Below are 23,241 nucleotides of genomic sequence, written 5' to 3' on the forward strand. Positions count from 1 at the left end.
CCTTTGATTTCAGCAATCTCTGATTATAATCTCTTAAGGAGAAATGTCTTATTTACATATTTGTGTCAACAGATTCACTACAAATATATAAAAAAGTTTATTCATTGTGTTTCATCATATGATGAAATTAAAAAGTATAAAACAAAGTTACTAAATTAGCTTCATGGTGACTTCCGATCCTTTGTGTTTGTTTTTTTTTTTGTTTTTTTTACTGTTTTAGATTTTTTTTTTTTTTATCCAATGCTGCAACATATAAAAATTATACTTCATTCAAAATAAAGAACACTGACTGCTTTACAATTACATGGATCTTAAGAACTGTTATATCAGGATGGTGGTAGATTCATCTTTAACACCCAGGTCAGTATTGCAAATGTTGTTGTCATAGGCATTACATATTCAGCTAATAGTATGGACTTCAAACAACAGTCAGACCAGTGTAGACTTACCATTTACCTACCATGTTATTTTTCCCCCCAGCAGGGAAATGGGGATTAGATATTCATATATATAGGACCTGTTCTGTTTTACGTACTGGTGTAGACATACTCAGTGAGAATGCTTTTTACACCGCAGAAGGCTCTGGCTGTGTTTCTAGTGAGCATGGTGGGAGACTAGTTGACCGTGGAAAATTATAGTCCACAACATAGTCGTCCAGGTGCTTAGGAAGCTTACTCTGTTTCACTGATTTCCCAGCTGAATGATCTAGACTGTACAGGAGGTTATCATCAGGCAATGACATATCTGCCGTAATCATATCCAGCTTGAAGGACCATGTTTTGATTTAGGATATATAGCTGGATTGATTTGCACCGACAGCTACATTATGTGGGGCAGCTGTAGAGACTTGGACTTGTAACCAGAAGGTCACAGGTTTGAGTCTCGGTGCTGGCAGGAGTTGTGGATGGGAGGGAGTTAATGAACAGTGCTCTCTTCCGACCTCAATACCCATGGCTAAAGTGACCTTGGGCAAGGCACTGAACCTTCAGTTGCTTCCTGGGTGCTGAATATATAGCTGCCCACTGATCGGGTGTGTGTTCACTTCTCACGGCTGTGTGTGTGCACTTGGATGGGTTAAATGCAGAGCACCAATTCTGAGTATGGGTTACCAAACTTGCCAAATATTCAATATTTTCAATATTCTTGTCAGAGAACTCAGAGTCTTGCCTCAATGATAGCCTTTTAATGATTGCTCTGGCATCAACATAGATGGACATGTGCAAGGTTTTCTAGAACAATAAAATAAAAATAATAATTAGCAGATGGATTACATAAGACTTTAAGTTCTCTGACAAGAATACTGTAGCGGTCAGTGCAAATCGATCCAACTATAAATCCTAAATCAAAACAATGTATATAGTATATGAAAAACATGGTTAATGGATACTACAGATGCTGGTCATGTAATTAGAATAGCATCAAAAAGTTGATTTATTTCACTAATTCCATTCAAAAAGTGAAACTTGTATATTATATTCATTCATTACACACAGTATGATATATTTCAAATGTTTATTTTTTTATTTTTTATTATGATGATTATAACTGACAACTAAGGAAAATCCTAAATTCAGTATCTATGTCAGCCTTATCCTTCTTGGCCCTATGCCAAAAACTCTTTATCAAGTTTTTATTTTTTTTCGTCGACCTATAGAGGGCGGCAGTTTCCGATGCATCTGATCTTGCCTCTTGTTGACCAAGAGTCTTGGTTTCATTTACTGTCTATGGGGTTTCCCCGAAGTGCTCTATCTCCCTGACAACGATAAGTATCTACAGTATATAAACAAGGCTGTGTAAACAATCGTGCAAGGTCTGTGACTGGTGACTCAGCCAGTGTCTAATAGCGTTTACAATCTAAACAATCGTGCCATGTGACGCATGACGTGTTTCCATGAGGTCAGATACTAGGTGAATCCAGAACTTTCTTATTCTCGCTGTTCAGCGTTATATGGTTATGTATTCGGGTTTATTAAAAATAAACGTACAGCACGCAGCAAACGCAAATGCTGAATGACATAACCGATCACAGCTGAAGCATGGCTCACAGTGCTGCGTTTACCCGAATCCATCAGAAGCGTAAGTAGATCTTAAAAAACCATTGTCACATTATTAAATTACATTACATTACATTGTTACTATATAAAACAGTCAGACCTCTTAGTGCTTTCCCTGTCAGTGCTCCATGTGGCTGGTTGTTCAGAGTTCAGTATCATATCTTGCCATAATGCAGCCATCTGTCACAGTATTTTTGAGAAAATGCTTCTGTGTGCTTTTTAAGAAAATGCTTCTTAATTTAAGTTATTTAAATAAAAATAACATTTGGCCATTGCTATGCTAAATTTGTAGGCTAAATAGACTTTGACATATTTATATTGCATTGTTGTTTTAAATACATTTTTTTTATATTTTATATCTTAAAACATTCCTCATTAATGTTTATTCAGTTATTTGTAATATGTCATGAAAAAAGTAGTTTCAGTGTAGTTAGCTACTTTTTTGTAGTAGCTTGACTGTACAGTAGCTTAAACTATTTTAACTTATGAGCAGCTTAGCTTATCAAGTTACAGTTTCAGAGTAGGTTTCACAAAACACAAATGCCGTATCTATGTAAACAATCGTGACATGTGATGCATGACTTAGTGTTTACATCAGAACAGATACTAGGCGTATCCAGAACTTTCACATCCTCGCTGTTCAGGTTTCCATTTTGGGTCATTCTACAGAAACGTCCACAATTGGTATGGCAAGATCTCTTAAAATTGATTTCTTTTTCTAACATTTAAACTTAGACCACATTATTAGATTACCCTTTGACTTTATGAGTACACATAAATTACAGCTTAATGATTTTTTATTTTTTGTGTGCATGTATTTAAAGACCGCATACACCATTTTTTTGTCACTGGTGTTACCTTACTTCTTTAGCGATATTAAAGGTGTTTATGAAATATTTTTAAATTTTTTTTTCAGCACATGCAGTCAGAGGTACAGAAAATTAATGATGATCTAAGTAATACGGTGATTATGTTTTATTTATTTTAATCAGGTTTGTTAAAAGTGTGACTGAATGATGTTAGTTCAATTGCACAACCATGTATTTGCTATTACAATGAAAATATTTGAAAAAAAGGTTTTAAACAAGCAATAATACAATCATTTAAAGCTTAACTCTTAAGTGCAGCAGAATTCAATGAATTTAAAATGATCATTATGCCACATATGACAGATTTTATTTAATGTGAAAGAAAAAAAAACAGTAACACCAGTGACACAACAAATCACCAGTGACATACATAACATATACAAATGACTCATTTCATAAGAACTGAAATCAGAGTTAGAAAAATATCATAGACAACATTTTAACTTAACATTTTAACTTCATTTCTTCACCATTTCATATCTTCGTTTCTAACCGATGATCTTGTCTTTCAGTTTCTTTATTTCCCTTTGTTTCCTTTGTGCATCTCTCCTACGTTGTCTCCTCCCTCGTTGTAGTTGTCTGTAAAGCAAAATATTTTCTTGAAAAAAAGTTCTCACTCATTTAACCCTAGCTTGAGTGTGTGTGAGAGATAGAGAGAGTGTGTGTGTGTGTGAGAGAGTGAGCGAGAGAGAGTGCTCTTGTTTCTGTATCATATCAGGACACAACTCTGTATAATGACATGGGTATGACACAGGTATTACAAGGAGAGGGTGACTTATGAGGACATAACCCTTGTCCCTATTTTTCAAATTGCATATAAATCATACAGAATGAGATTTTTTGAGAAATGAAAAATGCACAAAGTTTCCTGTGAGGGTTAGGGTTAGGTGTAGGGTTGGTGAATGGCAATAGAATATACAGTTTCTACAGTATACAAACCATTACGCCTATGGGATGAACACACTTTACACAAAAACAAACGTGTGTGTGTGTGTGTGAGAGAGAGTGAGTATGAGTGTGTGTGTGTGTGTGTGTGTGTGTGTGTGAGAGAGAGAGAGAGAGTGTTTGTGAGTGAGTGTGAGTGTGTATGTGGAGGTACTGAATGCTATGCACTTTTATATCTCTTTCACCATTTATTTCTGTATTTGTAACAGTTCAGTTTGTACCTTGAAATGTGGGGTGATCTATCTGGTGATGATGGGGGGGGGGGGGGGTCAATGCTCCTGCTCTGACTCTTTGCCTGCATCTTTGCTGACGGGCTCTCCATGCCTTTCGCTCATATCTCTTCTCCCTTTCACTCAAATTACTTACTCTCTTTCTTTTTTGTGTGACAATGTCACGGACATAGCTCTGTTTCCTTTTCTATAAATACTCTGCTCTGCGTTCAGGATCAGCATCCCTACGCTTTCTGTATAGTCGCTGTTTCTCAGCTGCGCTCAGTTTAGCCATACCCTCAATTTAGAAATACATGACCAAAGGAGGATTAACAATGACAAAGAAAAGTTAGAATCACAATTTTAGTGCTATTTTATGCAAAATAACTAAATGAATAGCTTTGAACAAAGTTTATCTATAAAAGGGAGTCACTGGTGTTACTGATCTTCACTGGTGTTACCCATAAGGAAGGTGACACCAGTGACAGTAACACCAGTGACAATTTTCATGAAAACTGCATTTTACAAAATGGCTGCTGCAAGGTATCAAACCACATGTTGTCAATCATGGTGTACTCACTAAATTAAGTAGTTTAATCCATTTGTATTCTAGTTTTTTACAATGCCCAAACAATAAAAGAGGTCATACCAGTGACTTCAACTAAAAGCTTCATATGAAATCATGAGATAAATGAGAAGATTTCTGATAATTGAAAAGAGACAGTGGACTTACCATGGGCTTCTCTTCATAGATCTCCAGAAAATTGGAAGAAGAAAGTCGAGTGATGTCATCAGCGTGATTGTTATTTCACAATAAGAGCTTTTTTGTTAAACGGTAACACCAGTGACACAACTCCAGGGGACCACTACTTTCATTATATATTTTATAATATTTATTTAGCATTTTGTTTTTTAATGTAATTTACATCATATATTTTATAGTTATGGACACATGGTTGTATTTTAAATAGAAGAAAACACTGTTTTTGACCTCAAAATAAAGCATTTTCCCTCTGTACATGACTGTGGGGACGAGCACTTCTGTGGTGCTTGGAATTCTAATTAATTAATAAAAATCAAATATTGCCACATTGATGGCTCAAGATTACATATTGTTTCATTTTTAAATATAAAGAAATTGTAAACCTAAAGTGTTTTTCAAGTGTAATATTTCTGTAAAGGCTAGGGACAGAAAAATTGACATTTCCTTAGAATGACCCTGTTATGTAACTTTGTTTTTAAGCAATTTCATTGTTTTATTAACCAGTAACATGGCAACACATTCACAAGTTAATTAATTCTGTTCTGTCCTTCGTGAACTTCATGATATCAAGAGATTTGTGTTAGGTTTAGATTTAGGGTGGTTAGGATTAGAGTTTAATGAATATCACTTCTGCACAAAATCTCTGCGTGTATAAGTTAATACAAAAAACTGTGTGTGTTTGTGTGTGTGTGTGTGAGAGAGAGAGAGAGAGAGAGTTAAGGAAATTATGTTCATCCAAAAAAAAATATTTGGAGAGATAAGAGTTAACAACATAAACATTAACTACTTTATTAAAAAGAAAGAAAGAACAATAGTTTTTGTTTACTATCTTCAGCTCTACAACGCCCCTTGGCACAATCTTCTGGACGTTGCTGTTACATTCAAGAATGTTCTGCAATTGTCTGCCACGTGTCGTCTTTTTTTCTTCTTTTATTTTAAAGACCAAACTTAGCGTTAGTCTGTGCTCCAAAGCATTCGAGATTTACAATCTTTCCAGCGAGTGTGCTTGAGTTGAGAAACACTGCAGTGAATGGGTTTTAAGAAGATTGTTTGTTGCTCCGTAACACTCGTTGCTTGCCTACGAAGTTTCCCGGAAACTACGTCAGAGGTCGATACATATAATGGCGTTGAGGACTGACATCTCAAAGTTCATCGAATGTGACCTGGACAGGATTTCTGTTGTTAATCTCGGAGGGCTTCCCCGACATATGACAGAGGACTTCATCAAGTTTGATCTGGTGATTCAGGGATTTACAGAAGATTTATCTGTTACCAACGGCCGTGGACCGTGATATGAACCTGAAAGTGTTGTGCCTGGCTCTCATTCTTTCTGAAGCCACCTGTCGCAGTAAGTATTTCTGAGAAATTACTGAAACTATAATTAAATCTTAAAACAATCCTTATGAAACCACTCAAAGAAGTCTAAGTTATTGATTCAGTATTTACCGTTATGTTTCGCGAAACTATCGCTTATGTAATTACAAAATTGGATCTGATAATACCTTTTTATTAGACTCCATAACACAGAACTAAACAAACTTCTCAACATAACAAAGTGGTGAAGTGGCTCAACATGCTCTAGTTTAAGAATATCTAACTTTTTTTTTAAGTTCATTCATAATTAGCCATACATCCACGTGTGTGCAGTGCGCGTGATTTGAATTTGTTTATCAGTAATGTACGCGTCGCGTTGACTAGTTTAGACAAAATGTTGTCTAACACTAGGACTGAAATAAATAAATAATGTTTCGAAGTCCCGTAATTAAATTCTCATTTTGATTTAGACGTTTTTTGTGAACCATAACTGAAGCAAAAACCCTTCTGTTCTGCTTCAATAGGGCAGCATAAATAATTTTGTATTTATACTATTTTACATATATTTATATCTAAATGCATTTCTAAATTATATATTAGTACCTTATTAGTAGTTAATACATTTTAAAAGGGTGGCAGTTTTGGTACCTTGTTTTCCTGGATGTGAAAAGAAAAAAAAAATTGAAAAAAAAAAAAAACGACACTAAGATGATCACAAACTTACATTCATTTTCATTAAAACGTAAAATTCTTCCACTTAACTGAAATTTAAACTTATAAGAACTAATTACTGGACTGATCAATCAAACTTGAGACTTCTCAGCATTCCTTTCATCTGGGCAATAACAATTTCCCATTCCTTGTCCGGAAAGTTTTGTGAGTTGTAGGGGTTTTCATAACTCATGTATAAGGATATAAGGAAACATTTTATCTTGGTTTCAGTGGAGTTCAAAATGATCTCTCTCCCATATCAATCATCCTTGTCCAAAAATAGCATTACAACTTAATCAGATTGTTAAACCATGTTTAGAGGAGGAAATGCTGTGAAATACTTTATTAAATAATCATCTCATCAATCAAGTAAAAAGTGATTGTGAAACTCATTTGTGGATGTATTTTCTCTCCTTCACTCCCTAGCTGGGTTTGAGATTACTGTTCCCAGAGACAAAGTCACTGGATTTTACAGTGAGGATCTGATCCTCCCCTGCACGTTTCCTGTGGACAGTTCATGGGATCTGAGAAGCACTGTTATTACCTGGCAGCGTGGACTGGATGTTATTCACAGTTTCTACTACAACCAGGACCAGCTCGAGCGTCAGAATCAACATTATGTCAATCGCACCAGTCTGTTCAGTCAGGAGATAGCACAGGGAAACGCATCACTCAAACTGGAAAAAGTCACTCTTCATGATGCTGGTGTTTACACTTGCTCCGTCAGCACAAACACTGGCAGCCAGAAGAAGAGCTTTGGAGTGAAAATTGCAGGTAACAAAGCAACATGTCCTGATATTCATAGAAAACCGTGTGAATCAATATCAGGGTCTTACAATGTGACTGAAACTGCCCTGTGTTTTAATGCCTTTGTTTTATCGTGTTTTTCAGCGTTCTACTCTGAACCTCGTCTGCAGTTCTCTCTGTTAACTGATGGAGTGAATCTGCTAGTGACTTCAGATGGGGGTTACCCTTCTCCTACACTGCAGTGGCTGATGGAGAACTCCGACATCACTAACCAGACACAAACGCACCTCATGCAGGACACTCACACCGGACTTTATGTTGTGTCTAGTTTGATAAACCTCACTGAAGTCACAAACTCCTCTCTGACGTTCATACTGCACAACAAACCCCTGGGACAGGACATCAGGAGAGAGATCCAGCTCTATTCAGGTAAGGACTTTCAAAAACAAGTTTAAAATTCTCTTGAATTATCAACCACATTTGTGTCTAAAACTTATTTGCAATTTATTTAATTTTCTTTTCTACTGTACAGATAAGAGTGAGAAGCAAGAAGAGTCAGCAAACAGATACCATGGGCTCTTCATATTGATCTCTGTTATTCTGCTGCTGCTGCTGATCGTGATGAGTGCATTGTTTGTGTTCATTACAAGAAGGAAAGAACAGATCAGACTAAATGACTTTATAGAAGTGGAACAAGCTTCTGAAATTCAAGTTCCTAATGGAAAAACAACGTGTCTATAAAGGTTATGTTACAAAACCACTTTAAGTTAAATATTATGAAACTTACGGAAGATGTTCTCTGATTTGCAATACAGACATAGCATATTTTTTATATTGAATGAAATATATTTATAATGTACTGTACACATTATTTTCTAACCTTGGCAGCTTTTAACAAATAATATAGTTAATTAGTGTTACATGACACGGATCCCTTACATTGTGTAACATTTCAGTTCAACATTCATCATTGGTGTCTTAACAGACCCTAAATAAATTCTAAATAGAATTTGTCACTCATGATATATGATCTATGAAGCATTGTTCTTTTTCTACATTGCAAAATTAAGATTGCGATCACTTCCATTAGTGTTCCATTTAATATTCATGATTGTGTTCTGTGCAATTGGAAAACCTTTTTTTTTCACCTGCTGGCAGGATGACATTGCAGTGCATTAACAGCATGTTTGCAACACTATTTATTGAATATTATAGTGTTTTGTTTTCAATTGAATATCAGTTGGTTTTTAAATTCATTAAACTTTTATTTTTTACTATTGTAAACTACATTGTATTGAGATTTTAATTAGTATTTATTATGTAAACTCACTAGTGATATTAGTGATGGTAATATTTCAAATGTTCTGTTCTGAATAATCATACTTGGACCTGTTATAGGTTTGTCTTATTACACTGCAGAAAAAAGAAATAAAAATTTGTAAAGTATTTCACCAGTGTGGTTTCATAGATCATGACTGTACATGTACATCTAGCTTTTTTCTTTAAAAAAATAAAAAAATCACGTGGGTTAGTGCTAATGGAAACCAAATCAGATGGAATTGTTCCAGGAATAATGGCAGTACATACAAGCAGTTCATTCAAAATTACAACCATTACAAGTCCTGTAGAGATTACACACACATGAAAAGGTCAGTGTGGGTGAGGAACACAAAATGTATTTTTATATCCAAAACTGATATGATGTGAAAAGGCATTCCAATGAATGATAGTATTTTGTCTGACTTTACCCACAAGTCTTGAAATGTCATTTTACAGACAGAAAGACCCAACATGTTCCCATAAAGACCCATAATGACATTACATATGATAAAGATAAAGATCACAACTGTTCTATGTTCTGATTCAATCATACAGTGGAAACCATGTAACCAAAGGATTTTGTTATCTCTTTTTATATATTTTCAATACATGCCGTAACAAGAAAATGTATTTCTTGCAATACTGGTTTTAATGACTACATGGTTCATTAATAAAAAAATAATTAAAAAGAGAATAGAAATAGAAAAAAATAAAATAGTATCTCATTCCATCTGAAAAACAATGATTATCTGAGTTTTGTGTAAGGTGTAGTTTTCTCACAATGCCCTGCGGTACCAGTTTATCAGATCCTGGAAACTGGTTTCTTTTCAAACGTTGAAAAAAATAACCTGGAAATTCAAACCTTCTTCCTTTTTATTTTCTGAAGAATTTTCATCTTCTGTTTCCTTTTGCTCTAAGATGAATGTTGGCAGAAACACCTCATCCAGTTGTCTGTCTCTCAGTGTTGATTCATCATTATCGGAATGTTGTTCAATGGAATGACTGTCCTTACCTGAAGTCTTTGTGGAACCTTTGTCCTTCTCAGGGACTTGTCCCATTCTCTGAACTTCCCTCAGTGAGTAATGTGAACCACTATTCGTGTTCTGCATTTTCCTGTCGCCAGACGAGCTCAAGGATGTAATGTCAGTCTGCTCCAGGGGATCTAAATCTGGCCTTTCAGATCACACAATACTCTTACTGATTACCATAAAAATCTCAACATCCCCATGTTTCTCTTCCTCCATCTCTTTCCTTTTCTCATCTGTGAGCTCCACTATGCTGATTTGAGACATGTGCTGTCTCTGATTATGGTCCTCTCTAGAAGATATCAGGTTAACAGAAGCAAAGAAGTCTGGTGTAGGACCTCTGCGGCTCTCTGGCCAGTTTGGCTTCAAACCAGATGACAGCATCATTTCTATGAGACATGACAGTGGAGTGCAGAGTTGAGGAAGCCAAAGTAGAGAGAGGAGAAGTCACAGGATCAGAGAAGAGTACTTGATCACTGCTTACGAACCCTGATGCACAGAAAAAAGAGAGACTTTTATTTACTCTGTGATCTTTATTATGCAGCTGAGAGAGCTTCATTTCCTGTGGACTAATTTCAACAAGTTAACCTAAAACCTAAAATTCTCCTTAATATTAATCCATGCTTTAAAGCCACAGCCTTGTGCCCATGAACATATAGGAAAAGTTTAATAATTTGGGACCAAATTAAATGAAGGGAAAAGAAAAGGTCAGTCCATGATATCACCAAAAATAAATTTCATTGATTTCACTGTTTGTGCACTAATGATGAGATATCTTTTTTTACTTAACTTAAAATAATTAAAACAATACTTAATATAAAGCTTCGTGCAAAAAAATGAATAAAAAATAACTCAAGCGAAATAGAAATATTAAAAACACCATTTCAGGTGAAAATATAGAAATATAAATAATTTTAAAACACGAATAAATTGTATAGGAATATTTAAATAATAAAAAACTTAGTTTGACACTTTTTGTACTTTTATATATATATATATATATATATATATATATACACACACACACACACAGTGGGTACGGAAAGTATTCAGAACCGTTTTTATACAGTCTAGATAAAAATACCTTTTTTTTTAATTCAAATTCAGAGCCCCTTAAATTTTTTTCACAAATCAGCCATTTGCTAAAATAATTTAAGTTCTTTTAAATGTAAACACAGCACCCCATATTGACAGAAAAACACATTTTTGTAGATTTATTAAAAAAAGAAAAACTGAAATATCACATGGTCCTAAGTATTCAGACCCTTTGCTGTGACGCTCATATATTTAACTCAGGTGCTGTCCATTTCTTCTGATCATCCTTGAGATGGTTCTACACCTTCCTTTGAGTCCAGCTGTGTTTGATTATACTGATTGGACTTGATTAGGAAAGCCTCACACCTGTCTATATAAGACCTCACAGCTCACAGTGCATGTCAGAGCAGATGAGAATCATGATGTCAAAGGAACTTCCTAAAGAGCTCAGAGACAGAATTGTGGAAAGGTACAGATCTGGCCAAACTTACAAAACAATTCTACAGCACTTAAGGTTCCTAAGAGCACAGTGGCCTCCATAATCCTTAAATGGAAGATGTTTGGAATGACCAGAACCCTTCCTAGAGCTGGCCTCTGGCCAAACTGAGCTATCGGGGGAGAAGAGCCTTGGTGAGAGAGGTAAAGAAGAACCCAAAGATCACTGTGGCTAAGCTCCAAAGATGCAATCAGGAGATGGGAGAAAGTTTTAGACCAAGGACTCTAGTCTGATGAGACCAAGATAGAACTTTTTGGCCTTAATTCTAAGTTGTATGTGTGAAGAAAACCAGGCACTGCTCATCACCTCCAGTACAGTCCCAACAGTGACGCATGGTGGTGGCAGCATCATGCTGGGGGGGGGAGGGGGGGGTTTGGGGGGTGTTTTTGGATGACTGGTTGCAACCGAGGGGAAGATGAATGCGGGGATATCCTGGACGAAAACCTTCTCCAGAGTGCTCAGGACCTCAGACTGGACCAAAGGTTCACCTCCCAACAAGACAACGACCCTAAGCACACAGCTAAAATAACGAACGAGTGGCAACTCCGTGACTGTTCTTGAATGGCCGAGCCAGAGCCCTGACTTAAACCCAACTGAGCATCTCTGGAGAGACCTGAAAATGGCTGTCCACCAACGTTTATCATCCAACCTGACCGAACTGGAGAGGATCTGCAAGGAGGAATGGCAGAGGATCCCCAAATCCAGGTATGGAAAAACTTGTTGCATCTTTCCCAAAAAGACTCCTGGGTGTATAAGAACAAAAGGGTGCTTGTACTCAATACTGAGTAAAGGGTCTGAATACTATGGACCATGTGGTATTTCAGTTTTTCTTTTTCAATGTTCAAAAATGTCAACAATTCTGTGTTTTTCTGTGAATATGGGGTACTGTGTCTACATTAATTAGGAAGTTAACTGAAATGATTTTAGAAGATGGCTGCAATATAACAGCGGGAGAAATTTAAGGGGGTCTGAATACTTTCTGTACCCACTGTATGGGTTTATATATACACATTTATTATATTATTATTATTATACACGTATTGTGCAGATTTTGTCTTCCCTTTATTGACTTTTTGTAGCTGATACACCATTAACTTGTTTTTGACCAGCACCGTAAGAAAGTGAACCAATTGGTCAGTTTCAGAGTTCTACTGGATTTAGGTTTGATTTACTTTCTTCCATATGGAATTTGTTTAGTTTAAAATCTTTGCTTTGTTTAGAAAAATTAATATTCATATACATAAATTACACTATTCTATATTGACTTTTTATACAATCATACAATAAAACTTGCAATAAATCTCTAGAAAAAAAGTTGAAGATATCAGTCAATAATGTGTTTCTTTTTACAATATAGTGTATTTGATCATACAATTTATAAATAATATTAATTATATGGTCTGTGGTAAACAATAAAAAAAAAAAAAAAAACTTCATAGCAACACTCAATGCCCACGTTGACTCCGTGATAATGGAGGGAGATTCGGTGTGATAGCAGCAAGTAATGAAGGACATATTTGTACAGTTTACCCATGGGCAAAGAAAGAAAATAGTCTATGTATGATTATTTATTTATTTATATCCAAAACAAGACGATGTGAACATTATAGAGTGCTGAACCATTTAGTTTCTTTAAATAAATAGCATTAGTGGTCTGGTCTTATATTTTCCTCAAAACAATTGGTCCCTCCATTATTCTAGACTGGATTACAGCCTTGTTTTCTAGAAATAAAAAAAAGTAGTTGAAAAGAGTCACCAGTGTAGAAACAATGAACCAGAGAGAGTACAAAGAGGTTTTTCTTTATTATTCAATGAAGAAAAAGTTTATTTTGCTGTAAAAGTGCATTATATTTTTCTAGGCTACACTTTTCAGTGTGCATATAGTTTAATATGGTTAATATACAGTATAAATATCTTCTAGACTATATGTGATATGATGACTAAAAAATGCCCACCCAGGATATCTCCCAACACACCCTTCTATAGTCATCAAGAACTGGACCTGATACATAACCTCCGAATACATAAACCTGTGCTTGATCTCACATGCACGCATGCACTGTCATGATCTAACGCCGGATCCTTAAAAACAGTTACCAGAAATCAAAAATCGGACCCTTTCTGGAAAAGGATCTGGCTCGAATTGACACAGTCTGTGAAATAGCCGAACTACTTCATGTGTACAATCACTTTTTGAACACACACACAAAATGTAAAGAGATATTGACATTTCATGCTGGAAAAAACAACGCACCGATTCACATTAAAAATTATAATCATTCCTTTGGTCCGTCACTAACTCTGATTTAGGGAATTGTTGTTCTTATATGAGCTGTGACTAAAACTTTACATGTGTTAATTGCTATAATCTAACCTGATCAGGTTTGTAGAAAATCTTTACACCTTCTTACTCAATATAAGGCACTATAAATGTAGACCCCCCCCCCCCCCCCCGCCCCATCTTCCTCAGGCTGATAAACTGCTCACACAAGTGCAATGATTTCATGATTGTCTTTGAAAAAAAAATTAAAGGTTTTTATATATATATATATATATTATACCAATTTTTCAACCCAAGTGCAAAAACAAACCAAAAATTCTTCAACAAACTGAAACACGTCCTCAAACAATTGCAACTCAACATATCCTTCACATTCAGAAAACAAAATATAAATCTATAGTCTCAAATGAGAAAATATATTTACAAGAATATGTGATGTATACGTAGTGGTTAGATTTGTACCTCATATTTATCATACAAGTATCCCTTTGTTGACCAGGGAGAGCTGTTCGTGTTAGTGAAACCAGCAAATACTATATTTTAGTTAGTTAGTTATAGTAGCGTTCATAACAGCAGTGCAGATTTTTTTTTCAAAGGTTAAGCATCCTTCAGTGTTCCATTTGAGGAAAGTTCTGTCCCTGAAAGATCAGCCGATAGATTTCCTCATGGCAGCGGTTAAGATGTGTTTTGGCGCCCTCTGTAGGCCAGAGCTGGTATTTCATGCTGTAATGTGGCGCTTCAAGGTCTACATCTCAGTCTCTAGTACTTCGTTCCTGGAGGTGAGAAACGACACTCTTATTTTCAACAGCAAGTGCTGGTAACATGACTATAGTGGCATTAGTGATATTTTTATAACACCTCTGTAGAAAATACAGATATGATCATAAGTGTATGTCGTACTGCAGCAGCAGCTGAAGCTGTTTGTTGTTGTACTGCCTGCGTTCTTCATTGATGGGATACATTTTAAAGATGAGCAGCCCCAGAGCTATAAGTGATACAGGAGCAGCCGACACCAACATCCTCAACGTCAGATTCACAGAATCAGACTGAACACAAACTCCTGTCTCATAACCTGCAAAGCTAAGGTTGGGGACAGAAATCAGAAGAACCTAAATATGAGATGATGAACGTAAAAAGCCAGAATGTAAATCACAGATCATGATCGGTTCACAAAATTTACAAATTTCACAAATTTAGCTTTTTAATGTACATGCACTGAGGAAGATAGAGAGTGAGCTACCCTAATGCAAGTGTTGATATTCCAAGCGACACTCCAGAAGCGAATTTGATGAAAAAAACATAAAAAGAGTAGAAAATAGCTTCATGCCCTTGAGAGGTGGGATTCTGGAGTTTAAAATCATCGACCACATCTGGAAGCATGGACCTGAAATGGAAGTATGTGTAAGTGTGAAATTATGAACTTGATATTTAATGCTTACATTCATTATGGTGTTGGTTTATGGGATCAGATGTGTTAGTTATATCAAACTCTTGAATCTAGAAAAATTATCAACAACTTTAAATATGGCTATTTATTCAAGGATTTCATATCATTTACTACTGTGACACAGAGGAGCACATGGAAAAAAGCAATCAGCATTTTCTTGCATGTCAAAGGCAACAAAATATAACTACCATTCAAACATTTGGGGTCTGTAAGGTTTTTGAATATTTTTACAAGAAGTCTTTACAAGAATGTAGTTTATTCCTAACGCCAGTCTTCAGTGTCACATGATCATTCTAAAACGCTGACTTTGATTATTAAGATTTTAAGATTAAGATTTCTTATCATCATCAGTGTTGAAAACAACTGCTTAATATTTTTTTGTGGAAACTATGATAAAGTTTTTCAGGATTCTTTAATGAATAGAAAACTCAAAAGAACAGCTTTTACTTGAAACATGACATTATAAATGCCTGTAATTCATTCTTGCTGAATAAAACTATTAATTTCTTATTGAACCCAAACTTTCCAATGGTAGTATATAAAATACCTAGATAAGTTATCTTAATTTGTTTGTTTCAAAGAAGGGTATTTTAGTTTTTAATACATTAATTTATTTTTAAGTCAAAATGTCTTGATATTACCACATACAGAATATTTAATCAAATGTTCCTTACTCATTGTTTAAATATTTACAAAAAAACGTGAATAATCTCCAGCAAAGAAAAAGGGATTATTAGCTGTACGAATGATTTATATTCATATTAGTGAATGGCACTAGCAACGTGGCTTTTTTTCCCCATATTTAACAAACTAGAAAATTAAAAAGATGACATTCTGTCATTAATCGTTCCAAACTCGTAAAAGCTTAGTTCGTCTTCGGAACACAATTTAAGATATTTTGGATGAAACCCTGGAGGCTTGAGTCTGTCCCATAGACTGTCAAGTATTTACTCTTTGGTTTGAATGATAATAGCACATGGGCACAGCTAGGGGGTAAGTGATTAATGACAGAATCTTCATTTTGCGATGGAGTAACCCTGTAAGACACGTTGGTGTCTGCTGAATGTATAAACATAAATATATATTTTTAGGAAGTCTTTTGTTATAGATACTTCCTTTCTAATATCAGCTTTTAAAATCCTGAAATACAGCTCTGTCACAACTGCCACAGAAAATCCCTCACCAGGGCAGGAGGAAGGCCGCTGCCACACTGGCACCAGCTGCAACTGATACGATGTAGCACACCAAGAGACTACTGTTTACACACACCACCAGGATCATGAAGGGCACCGCCCACTAAAACACAAACACACAGACCATTAATCATGACTGCCAGTACACCTCTCTCACTACTGTAACACAAGCATCAGAAACTCACTGTTATGCCAATGTATACAGCTGTCTTTTTCCCAAACCGGCAGAGGAACCACTGCCACATGGGAATAGTAAGAGTGGCAGACAGCTGGGAAGACAAATCACACAAACATGTATTTATGTCTGATCACTACAAAACCTCATTAGCTTATTATACAACACCAAGATAATCGTGCAAACACTGCTGAAGTTATAAACCCTCTTTTTGCATGTCTTTTGTCACTATGGAGGCTGCTAACCTCATCCAAACTGCTGAGTGCTGTTATAACATCAAAACCAAACAATTCAGAGGTACACAAAAACGTATTCAAGCAGTCAGTTGAAAACACTCTCACCATGATTAACAGTAAGACGTTCTGAAAATCCTCTCTGAATCCCAGTGTGTACTTGATGAACACAGCAAAATTTCCCTCCATCAGCTGCGAAAGGAAAACAGACAGATGAAATGAGATTCCATCAAGTGACTGATGATTATTGTCCACACAGTGTCTTCATTTCAAACCCAACTTCAATCTCAAAACAATTCTGAACTTCACTTTTGATCGCAAACCTGTCCTAATGCTGACTATGATTCTAAACCTAATCTCTTGCATGGCAGCCTCTCTCTCTCTCTCTGTGGCTCTCTTTGTTTTAACACACATAGCTCATCTCTGTAATGTAGAGCTGTGCGGTGGTCAGTTCCAGAAACTTGCTCTCTCATACATATCACAGATGTTTGTCACCTGAGAAACTGTTTAGTCAAAACACCATTTTTGCATCTTTTGTAAATGATATGGAATTAGATATCTATCATCATAAAACAGGAATAAAAATAAGTACAAGAGTGACATGTTTAAGGTGCACTTCTAAAGTGTTGTTCTTACCATGAAGGCCAGAGAAGTGAAGAGGAAGGCCACCACCAGTTTCACATACGGCCCATGACCCATCACCAACCGCAAAGACTTCTGAAATGACACATGCTTCTGTGCTTTTAAACCACTCTGATCTGAAAAATACAACCATAAAAAAACATTAAATGCATCAAAATACACATTTAGTGTTGATACACCAAGTTTCATGGTGAAATGTAAACAGCCTACAATTAGACCAGGGTTTCCCAAACTTGGGATCGCGAACCCATGGGGCTTCATTAGAGAACTCCAGGGAGTTCATAAGTTACAGAAGAGGTTATTTTATTATTTTAAAAATGTATACTTTTATGTTAATTTATAAGATATTATTAATATTTATATTTATGTTTTTAAATGATGAAAATGTAAAATTATAAAAATGTTAAAATCAAAACAATCAGCAATCAAAAATAAAACACCACAAATATGAAATATTTAAATTTATTTACCTGCATAGGTAAATAAGGTTCAATTTGTTATGAGTAATTAATGCATTTGGTCTCATCAACTAACTCAGAACACATAGAAATAATATTATATTATATTAATCTAGGTTTGGAATTAATTTAGAAATATACTACTATTGTTTATTATTAATCCAAGTTCATTCATGCATTTAATTAATTTATCCATCAATCCACATTCATGTTTGTGTGTGTGTGTGTATGAGGGAGTGTATATGTACACACACACACACACACACACACACACACACACACACACACATACACACACACACACACACACACACAAATTATTACCATTATATCACTGTTACTTAAAATCTGTAACATGTTTTCTCTTAGCATATTTTGATGGTTTTGTATTCAATATTTTATACTGACTCAGCATGAATAATGTGAATGTGTACAGTATGTAAAGGGAAGTAACTCACTGTCCTGCTCTCTCACTCCAAAAAACAGCACAACAGCACACAAAACATAGATCAAACTTATGACTGCAGATGCAATCATATACGCACGCCTCTGTGAAAGAGAGAGAGAGAGAGAGATGATAAAGCAGGTGCTAGAGGTAGATGTGTTATGAAATGTCCTCTGCTGTGTAATGACCATGGCCCCCTCACCTCATTAAATAATTTGTTGTCCAGTAAGATCTGAGAGTTATTAATATGCATAGAGTGACTAGATGTGTTGGTCTGGGATGTGCTGTTAATGCAAGGTGTGTTGGCCATGCCTACAATCTGCCCCTGAATGGCAGTGCCTATTACTGTACCCAACACCTCTACAGTCATACCTGAAAGAGAGAGAGAAGAGAAAAGACATCACTAAAACAGTCAAACTGGTTATGCTGGGAAGGACAGGTGTCATACATAATACAATATGATTGATATGAGGATTTGTGTTTTTTTTTTTTTCTTAAAGAAATTAGAACTTTTATTCAGCAAGGATGTATTAAATTGATCAACAGTGACAGTAAAGACATTTAAATTGTTACAAAATAATTTTATTTCAAATAAATGCTGTTCTTTTGAACTTTCTGTGCATCACAGAATCCTGAAAATAATGTTTAATGGTTTCCACAAAAAAAGAAAAGAAAAGAAATTAGCAGCACAACTTTTTTCAGCATTGATAATAATAAGAAATGTTTCTTGATGTCACAGTTATAATGTGTTTGTTGCATGTATAATGTAGCTGATTGCAACCGTAAGGCGTTAAAATGTGTGTAAATGCTCTTACGGTACGCTGTGGCTGAATCTCGTTCCTTCAGCTCAGTGCTGATGAACATGGTCAGAGCTGAGTAAGGCACATGAAAGCACTACACACACAAACACACAGAGTAACTCATGGCTGGCTCACAACAAAATGCATAAATATGCAAATTAATGCAATTATCATGCACTACCAGTCAAAAGTTTGGACACACCTTCTCATTCTTTATTATATAATAAACACAAATGGAAGTGTGAATATGTAATTTAAATCAAACTTGTATGCCGGATGGATCCTATGTATGCTCTCCTACTCATTCATTAAAAAAAAAAAATATGACTGTACTAAAAATACATTTGCGTAGTTTAAATATTAACTTTAGTGTTAAAATATTAGTTAAAAAAGACATTCATATATAATTTTAAGCATTTAAGCATCAATGTTTAGATTAACACTTTTTTATAGTGTCCAGATGTTTGACAAGTAGTTGAAATACATGTAAATAAATATAATGTTGAACAGAAAACAGAATAATAATAATAATGTTGCATTTAACTCATCAAAAACTACAAGAATGTGTACTAACTGTCTGGAGAGTTTGGAAGAGACAGTAGAAGAGCAGATACCACCAGATCTTTCCCTGCTCTACAGGTGGAACTACCCATATCAGGAAATAACACAACACAGCTGGTGTGGTGGAGATCAGAATCCTGCAGAGAGAAAGCAGTCATCATCATCTAATTGTACTAAGGCTTGTTACAGTTGTTGGGCTTTAGGGGAAGAGCCGGGAAAAAACTGATTGGTTAAGAACTGATGTAAAACACCCAAACAGGATCTCCGTTCATTTGATGTTTGAGGGTGAATACGGTCACTTCTGTATTAACTCATTCTGTAATTAACTCATGCGAATCACATCTCTGTGAGGTTCACTGATCTTTCCCCTATGGCTCTAAACAAAAGTCAGCTAGAGTTTGGCAGGCCGTGAAAATGATTTCTAATCACACCACCTCATTCCAAAATTCCTCGCACTAGTCCAATCAGAGAGTCTACTAGGAAAACAGTTGTAGCAAATTTAAGCTCAAAAGGGAAATGTATATAAATAATTACAATTAATTATGTTTACAAAATTTATTAAAGGCTCTTAGAACACTAATATGTTGCATAGGTACACTGTAAAAAATGGCTGTGAAATCTACAGTTATTTACTGTCGATTTCACAGTAACATTACTGTATAAGATTTTTACAGTAAAATATTGTAAAGTTTACAGTAAGACTGTAAAAATCACAGTAGTCCAAGCATTACAGTTGAAATCACAGTAGTCAATGCATTACTGTAAAAAAATCACAATTTAGCCACTATAGTACTGTAAATAGTAAAGTAAACTACTGTAATTTTCCTTTTTTTTATCATATCTTTCTTTGTACCCCTTTCACATGGACGGCTCCAGATTATTGTTGTTCATAATTCATCACTGGAATATGATGTAAATACTCGATGGTGAGCTTTAAGTAAAAGTGTAATATTAATCAATTAAAATGTGTCATGTAACTTGTACTCTGATGCACCTGCTGCAGGTTTCTATTCCATACAATATATATTTTTTAAAGAATTCACATAAGATTCCAAGAATATTTTTTGTTTGTTTGTTTGTTTGTTTTGTGACTGTAAATGGGTGTTTGGGTGTAAATGGGTGTTAACAGGGCAATAAAATATTTGATAAGCCTTATCTTAAACTTCTCCAAAGTCTCCGCTGACATGGTCTAACAATATAGGCTTCATAAACGCATAATTTTTTGAGATATCATCCTCAGATTTGAACTGAAGCATGACCATTGGTTATAAGTTGCAATAGTATATTCACATAATTATGTATATTAATATTTAAATATTGTATACATTTAATAAATATAATCTTAATATTTGTTGTTTTTATTTTTGAGCTTATATATCTCTCAATATTAATAACATCTGATTAATTTTGAGTTTTGAACTTGAGCCAAAACTCTCAAGCTTTGTAAATATATGTTGGTTATGTGTCTATTCAGAATGACTTATGAGCAGCAGCCTTTTTATTTTGGGTAGGCTATGTCATGTGCATTACTTGCCAAAATTGGGGCTGTCTGGTTAACTCATAAATATGTACCATGGGATTTTTATTTTACAAACATCAGTGTTATATATATTTTTTTCTTCGGAAGCAGGCGAGATAAAGGTGCAAGTTTCCAGAGCTGTTTGGCGAAATCAAAGCGCCAGAGTGGGCGGAGTTTACCCAGTCTAGAACGATCTAGAATCTGTGGGGGAAAAAAGCGCGAAAGAGGCAGCAGCACTTGAATTTCTGACTCGTCGTCAGTGACAGACAAGTTCCGTTAATTCTCAAATCTAAGTTTCTTTACACACGGCTTTGTCTTGTATTTATTTTGTTTTCGTCTTTGTGTTGATTTCTTTAACTTTTTGCCTGAGAGGAATTCAGCGACAACGTTTCCGTGAGAGCTCCGACGGAGACGTCTTCGCAGCCGTTAACGTTAAGCTCCGTTAATAACAGACTATTACTCAAATTTACGTTTCTTTATACACGGATTTGTCTTGTGGTTGTAAAGTTATTTATTTTGTTTTCGTCTTTGTGTTGATATCTTTCACTTTTTGCCTGAGAGAAATTCAGCGAAAACGTTTCCGTGAGAGCTCCGACGGAGACGTTTTCACAGGCTTTAACGTTAATGTATTTTTCCCACCCGTGGCCTCTGCCGGAGTTTCCATCTTGGAATCGCGGATCCTTCACAGACTGCTTATCGGGACTTCCAGAAAATCAGTAAGTAACTTTACCATCACTACTTCGAGCAAAAAAAAAAAAAATAAATAAATAAATAAAAAAAGAAAGTTCAGTGCCACACCCTTGTCAGGCTGTGGAAAGCCAACAGCCTGTAGAGAACCTTGCAGATTATTACCCTCTTTCTGTATATAATCAATTTGGTCTTAATCGTGTTGCTCTGCATCATTCTGTGTTTCAGAAGAATGAGTAACTTAATGGACTCCATTGAGAAGGCAATACAGGCCGTGCTACCACAGCTAGATGAAGCAAAGCTTGAAACTTTAGTCAATGAGTTGGTGAAAGTAGGTGTTGAAGGACCAGATGATCTGCAGTTTATTCAAGAAGATGACATCAAACATCTGCTCACACCCATTCAGTGCAGAAAAATTATTCATTCCTTGAAAGGTGAGATTAGTTCTTTTAATTAACATATATTAGTTGATCCGCTACAATTAATAACTAAATAAATCCGCAATCATTCAATCATAATTTTGTAAAAAAAAAAAAAAGTGGTTATATGTGGATGTTAGTGTATACCTGGTCCAAGATTCTGTCCCCTTTGGTCAGGCAGGTGACATGTTGATAGAACTTGAGGAGTACAGATTGAGGTTAGAATTATTGAAATCCCCCACGGCAATAAATGCCCTTCTGGATGTGCAGTTTGCTGTTTGCTAATGGCAGTATATAAAGCCAAATTTGCTTTAAAAAAAAAATAAAAGATGGTATATACGGGAAAAATAAAAACTATATTCTTGCCTCTGCAATGCTGTCTCTGCACTAGATACAGTTATTCCATGCAAAACTACAGACCCACAGCTTTCCAAAGAGCCTAATCACTTGATTATAGGCCCAAGTATGTAAGAACAGTGCAATACAGTACAGAAGGATAGTGGTCGCATTGCAATTGAAAACAGCATTTAAGATATTGCCCATATTCCCCCATCCATGCAGATCACATAGTCATGCATTGCATTTGCTCTTTTTTTAAACACATTGATTTTAATATACACCTGCAATGCGGCTGAAAAAAAGCACATCATCAAAAATATTTCAATGTTAACATGTAAAATAATTTTCTTGTTTGCCATCAGTTGACCTCAAATCACCCATCTAGGCTGATTAGTAATTGAGATGAAGCCATGACAACCATTTTTGAAATGACCCTTTTCCCAAGATCAGATTTAAATACATTTTAGTCTGTTATTTAGTATTTTTTATAGTTTGTTTATTTGAACTGTACCAGAATCCAAAAAAACAAAACAAAAAAACATTTTATATAAATT

At 35.3% G+C, this 23,241-nt stretch overlaps 2 protein-coding genes across 3 annotated transcripts in view; one reads left to right on the forward strand and one right to left on the reverse strand.

Annotated features, from left to right (window-relative positions):
• Positions 1-5,292: 5,292 nt before the first annotated feature.
• On the forward strand, positions 5,293-9,058 carry LOC128026039 (CD276 antigen). The gene is made up of 4 exons (XM_052612750.1): positions 5,293-6,188; positions 7,292-7,639; positions 7,757-8,041; positions 8,145-9,058. The coding sequence occupies exons 1-4, from the start codon at positions 6,134-6,136 to the stop codon at positions 8,351-8,353; spliced, it is 897 nt and encodes a 298-aa protein (XP_052468710.1). The 5' UTR covers positions 5,293-6,133; the 3' UTR covers positions 8,354-9,058.
• Positions 9,059-13,994: 4,936 nt separating this feature from the next.
• LOC128026041 (sodium-dependent lysophosphatidylcholine symporter 1-A-like) overlaps positions 13,995-23,241 on the reverse strand; it is a 48,902-nt gene continuing 39,655 nt past the window's right edge. The window contains exons 2-12 of one of the 2 annotated variants that reach the window (XM_052612752.1): positions 19,737-19,860; positions 19,178-19,256; positions 18,565-18,734; positions 18,376-18,466; positions 17,454-17,575; positions 16,926-17,009; positions 16,595-16,678; positions 16,400-16,512; positions 15,010-15,153; positions 14,670-14,849; positions 13,995-14,542 (exon numbers count right to left, since the gene is read on the reverse strand). In XM_052612752.1, coding sequence (XP_052468712.1) covers positions 14,515-14,542; positions 14,670-14,849; positions 15,010-15,153; positions 16,400-16,512; positions 16,595-16,678; positions 16,926-17,009; positions 17,454-17,575; positions 18,376-18,466; positions 18,565-18,734; positions 19,178-19,256; positions 19,737-19,860 — 1,219 coding nt within the window. In that variant the 3' untranslated portion in view covers positions 13,995-14,514. The remainder of the gene's footprint in view (positions 14,543-14,669; positions 14,850-15,009; positions 15,154-16,399; positions 16,513-16,594; positions 16,679-16,925; positions 17,010-17,453; positions 17,576-18,375; positions 18,467-18,564; positions 18,735-19,177; positions 19,257-19,736; positions 19,861-23,241) is intronic. The other variant, XM_052612751.1, reaches the window with a different exon arrangement.

This window comes from Carassius gibelio, chromosome A13 (assembly GCF_023724105.1).
Source record: "Carassius gibelio isolate Cgi1373 ecotype wild population from Czech Republic chromosome A13, carGib1.2-hapl.c, whole genome shotgun sequence".
Taxonomy (NCBI): Eukaryota; Metazoa; Chordata; class Actinopteri; order Cypriniformes; family Cyprinidae; genus Carassius; species Carassius gibelio.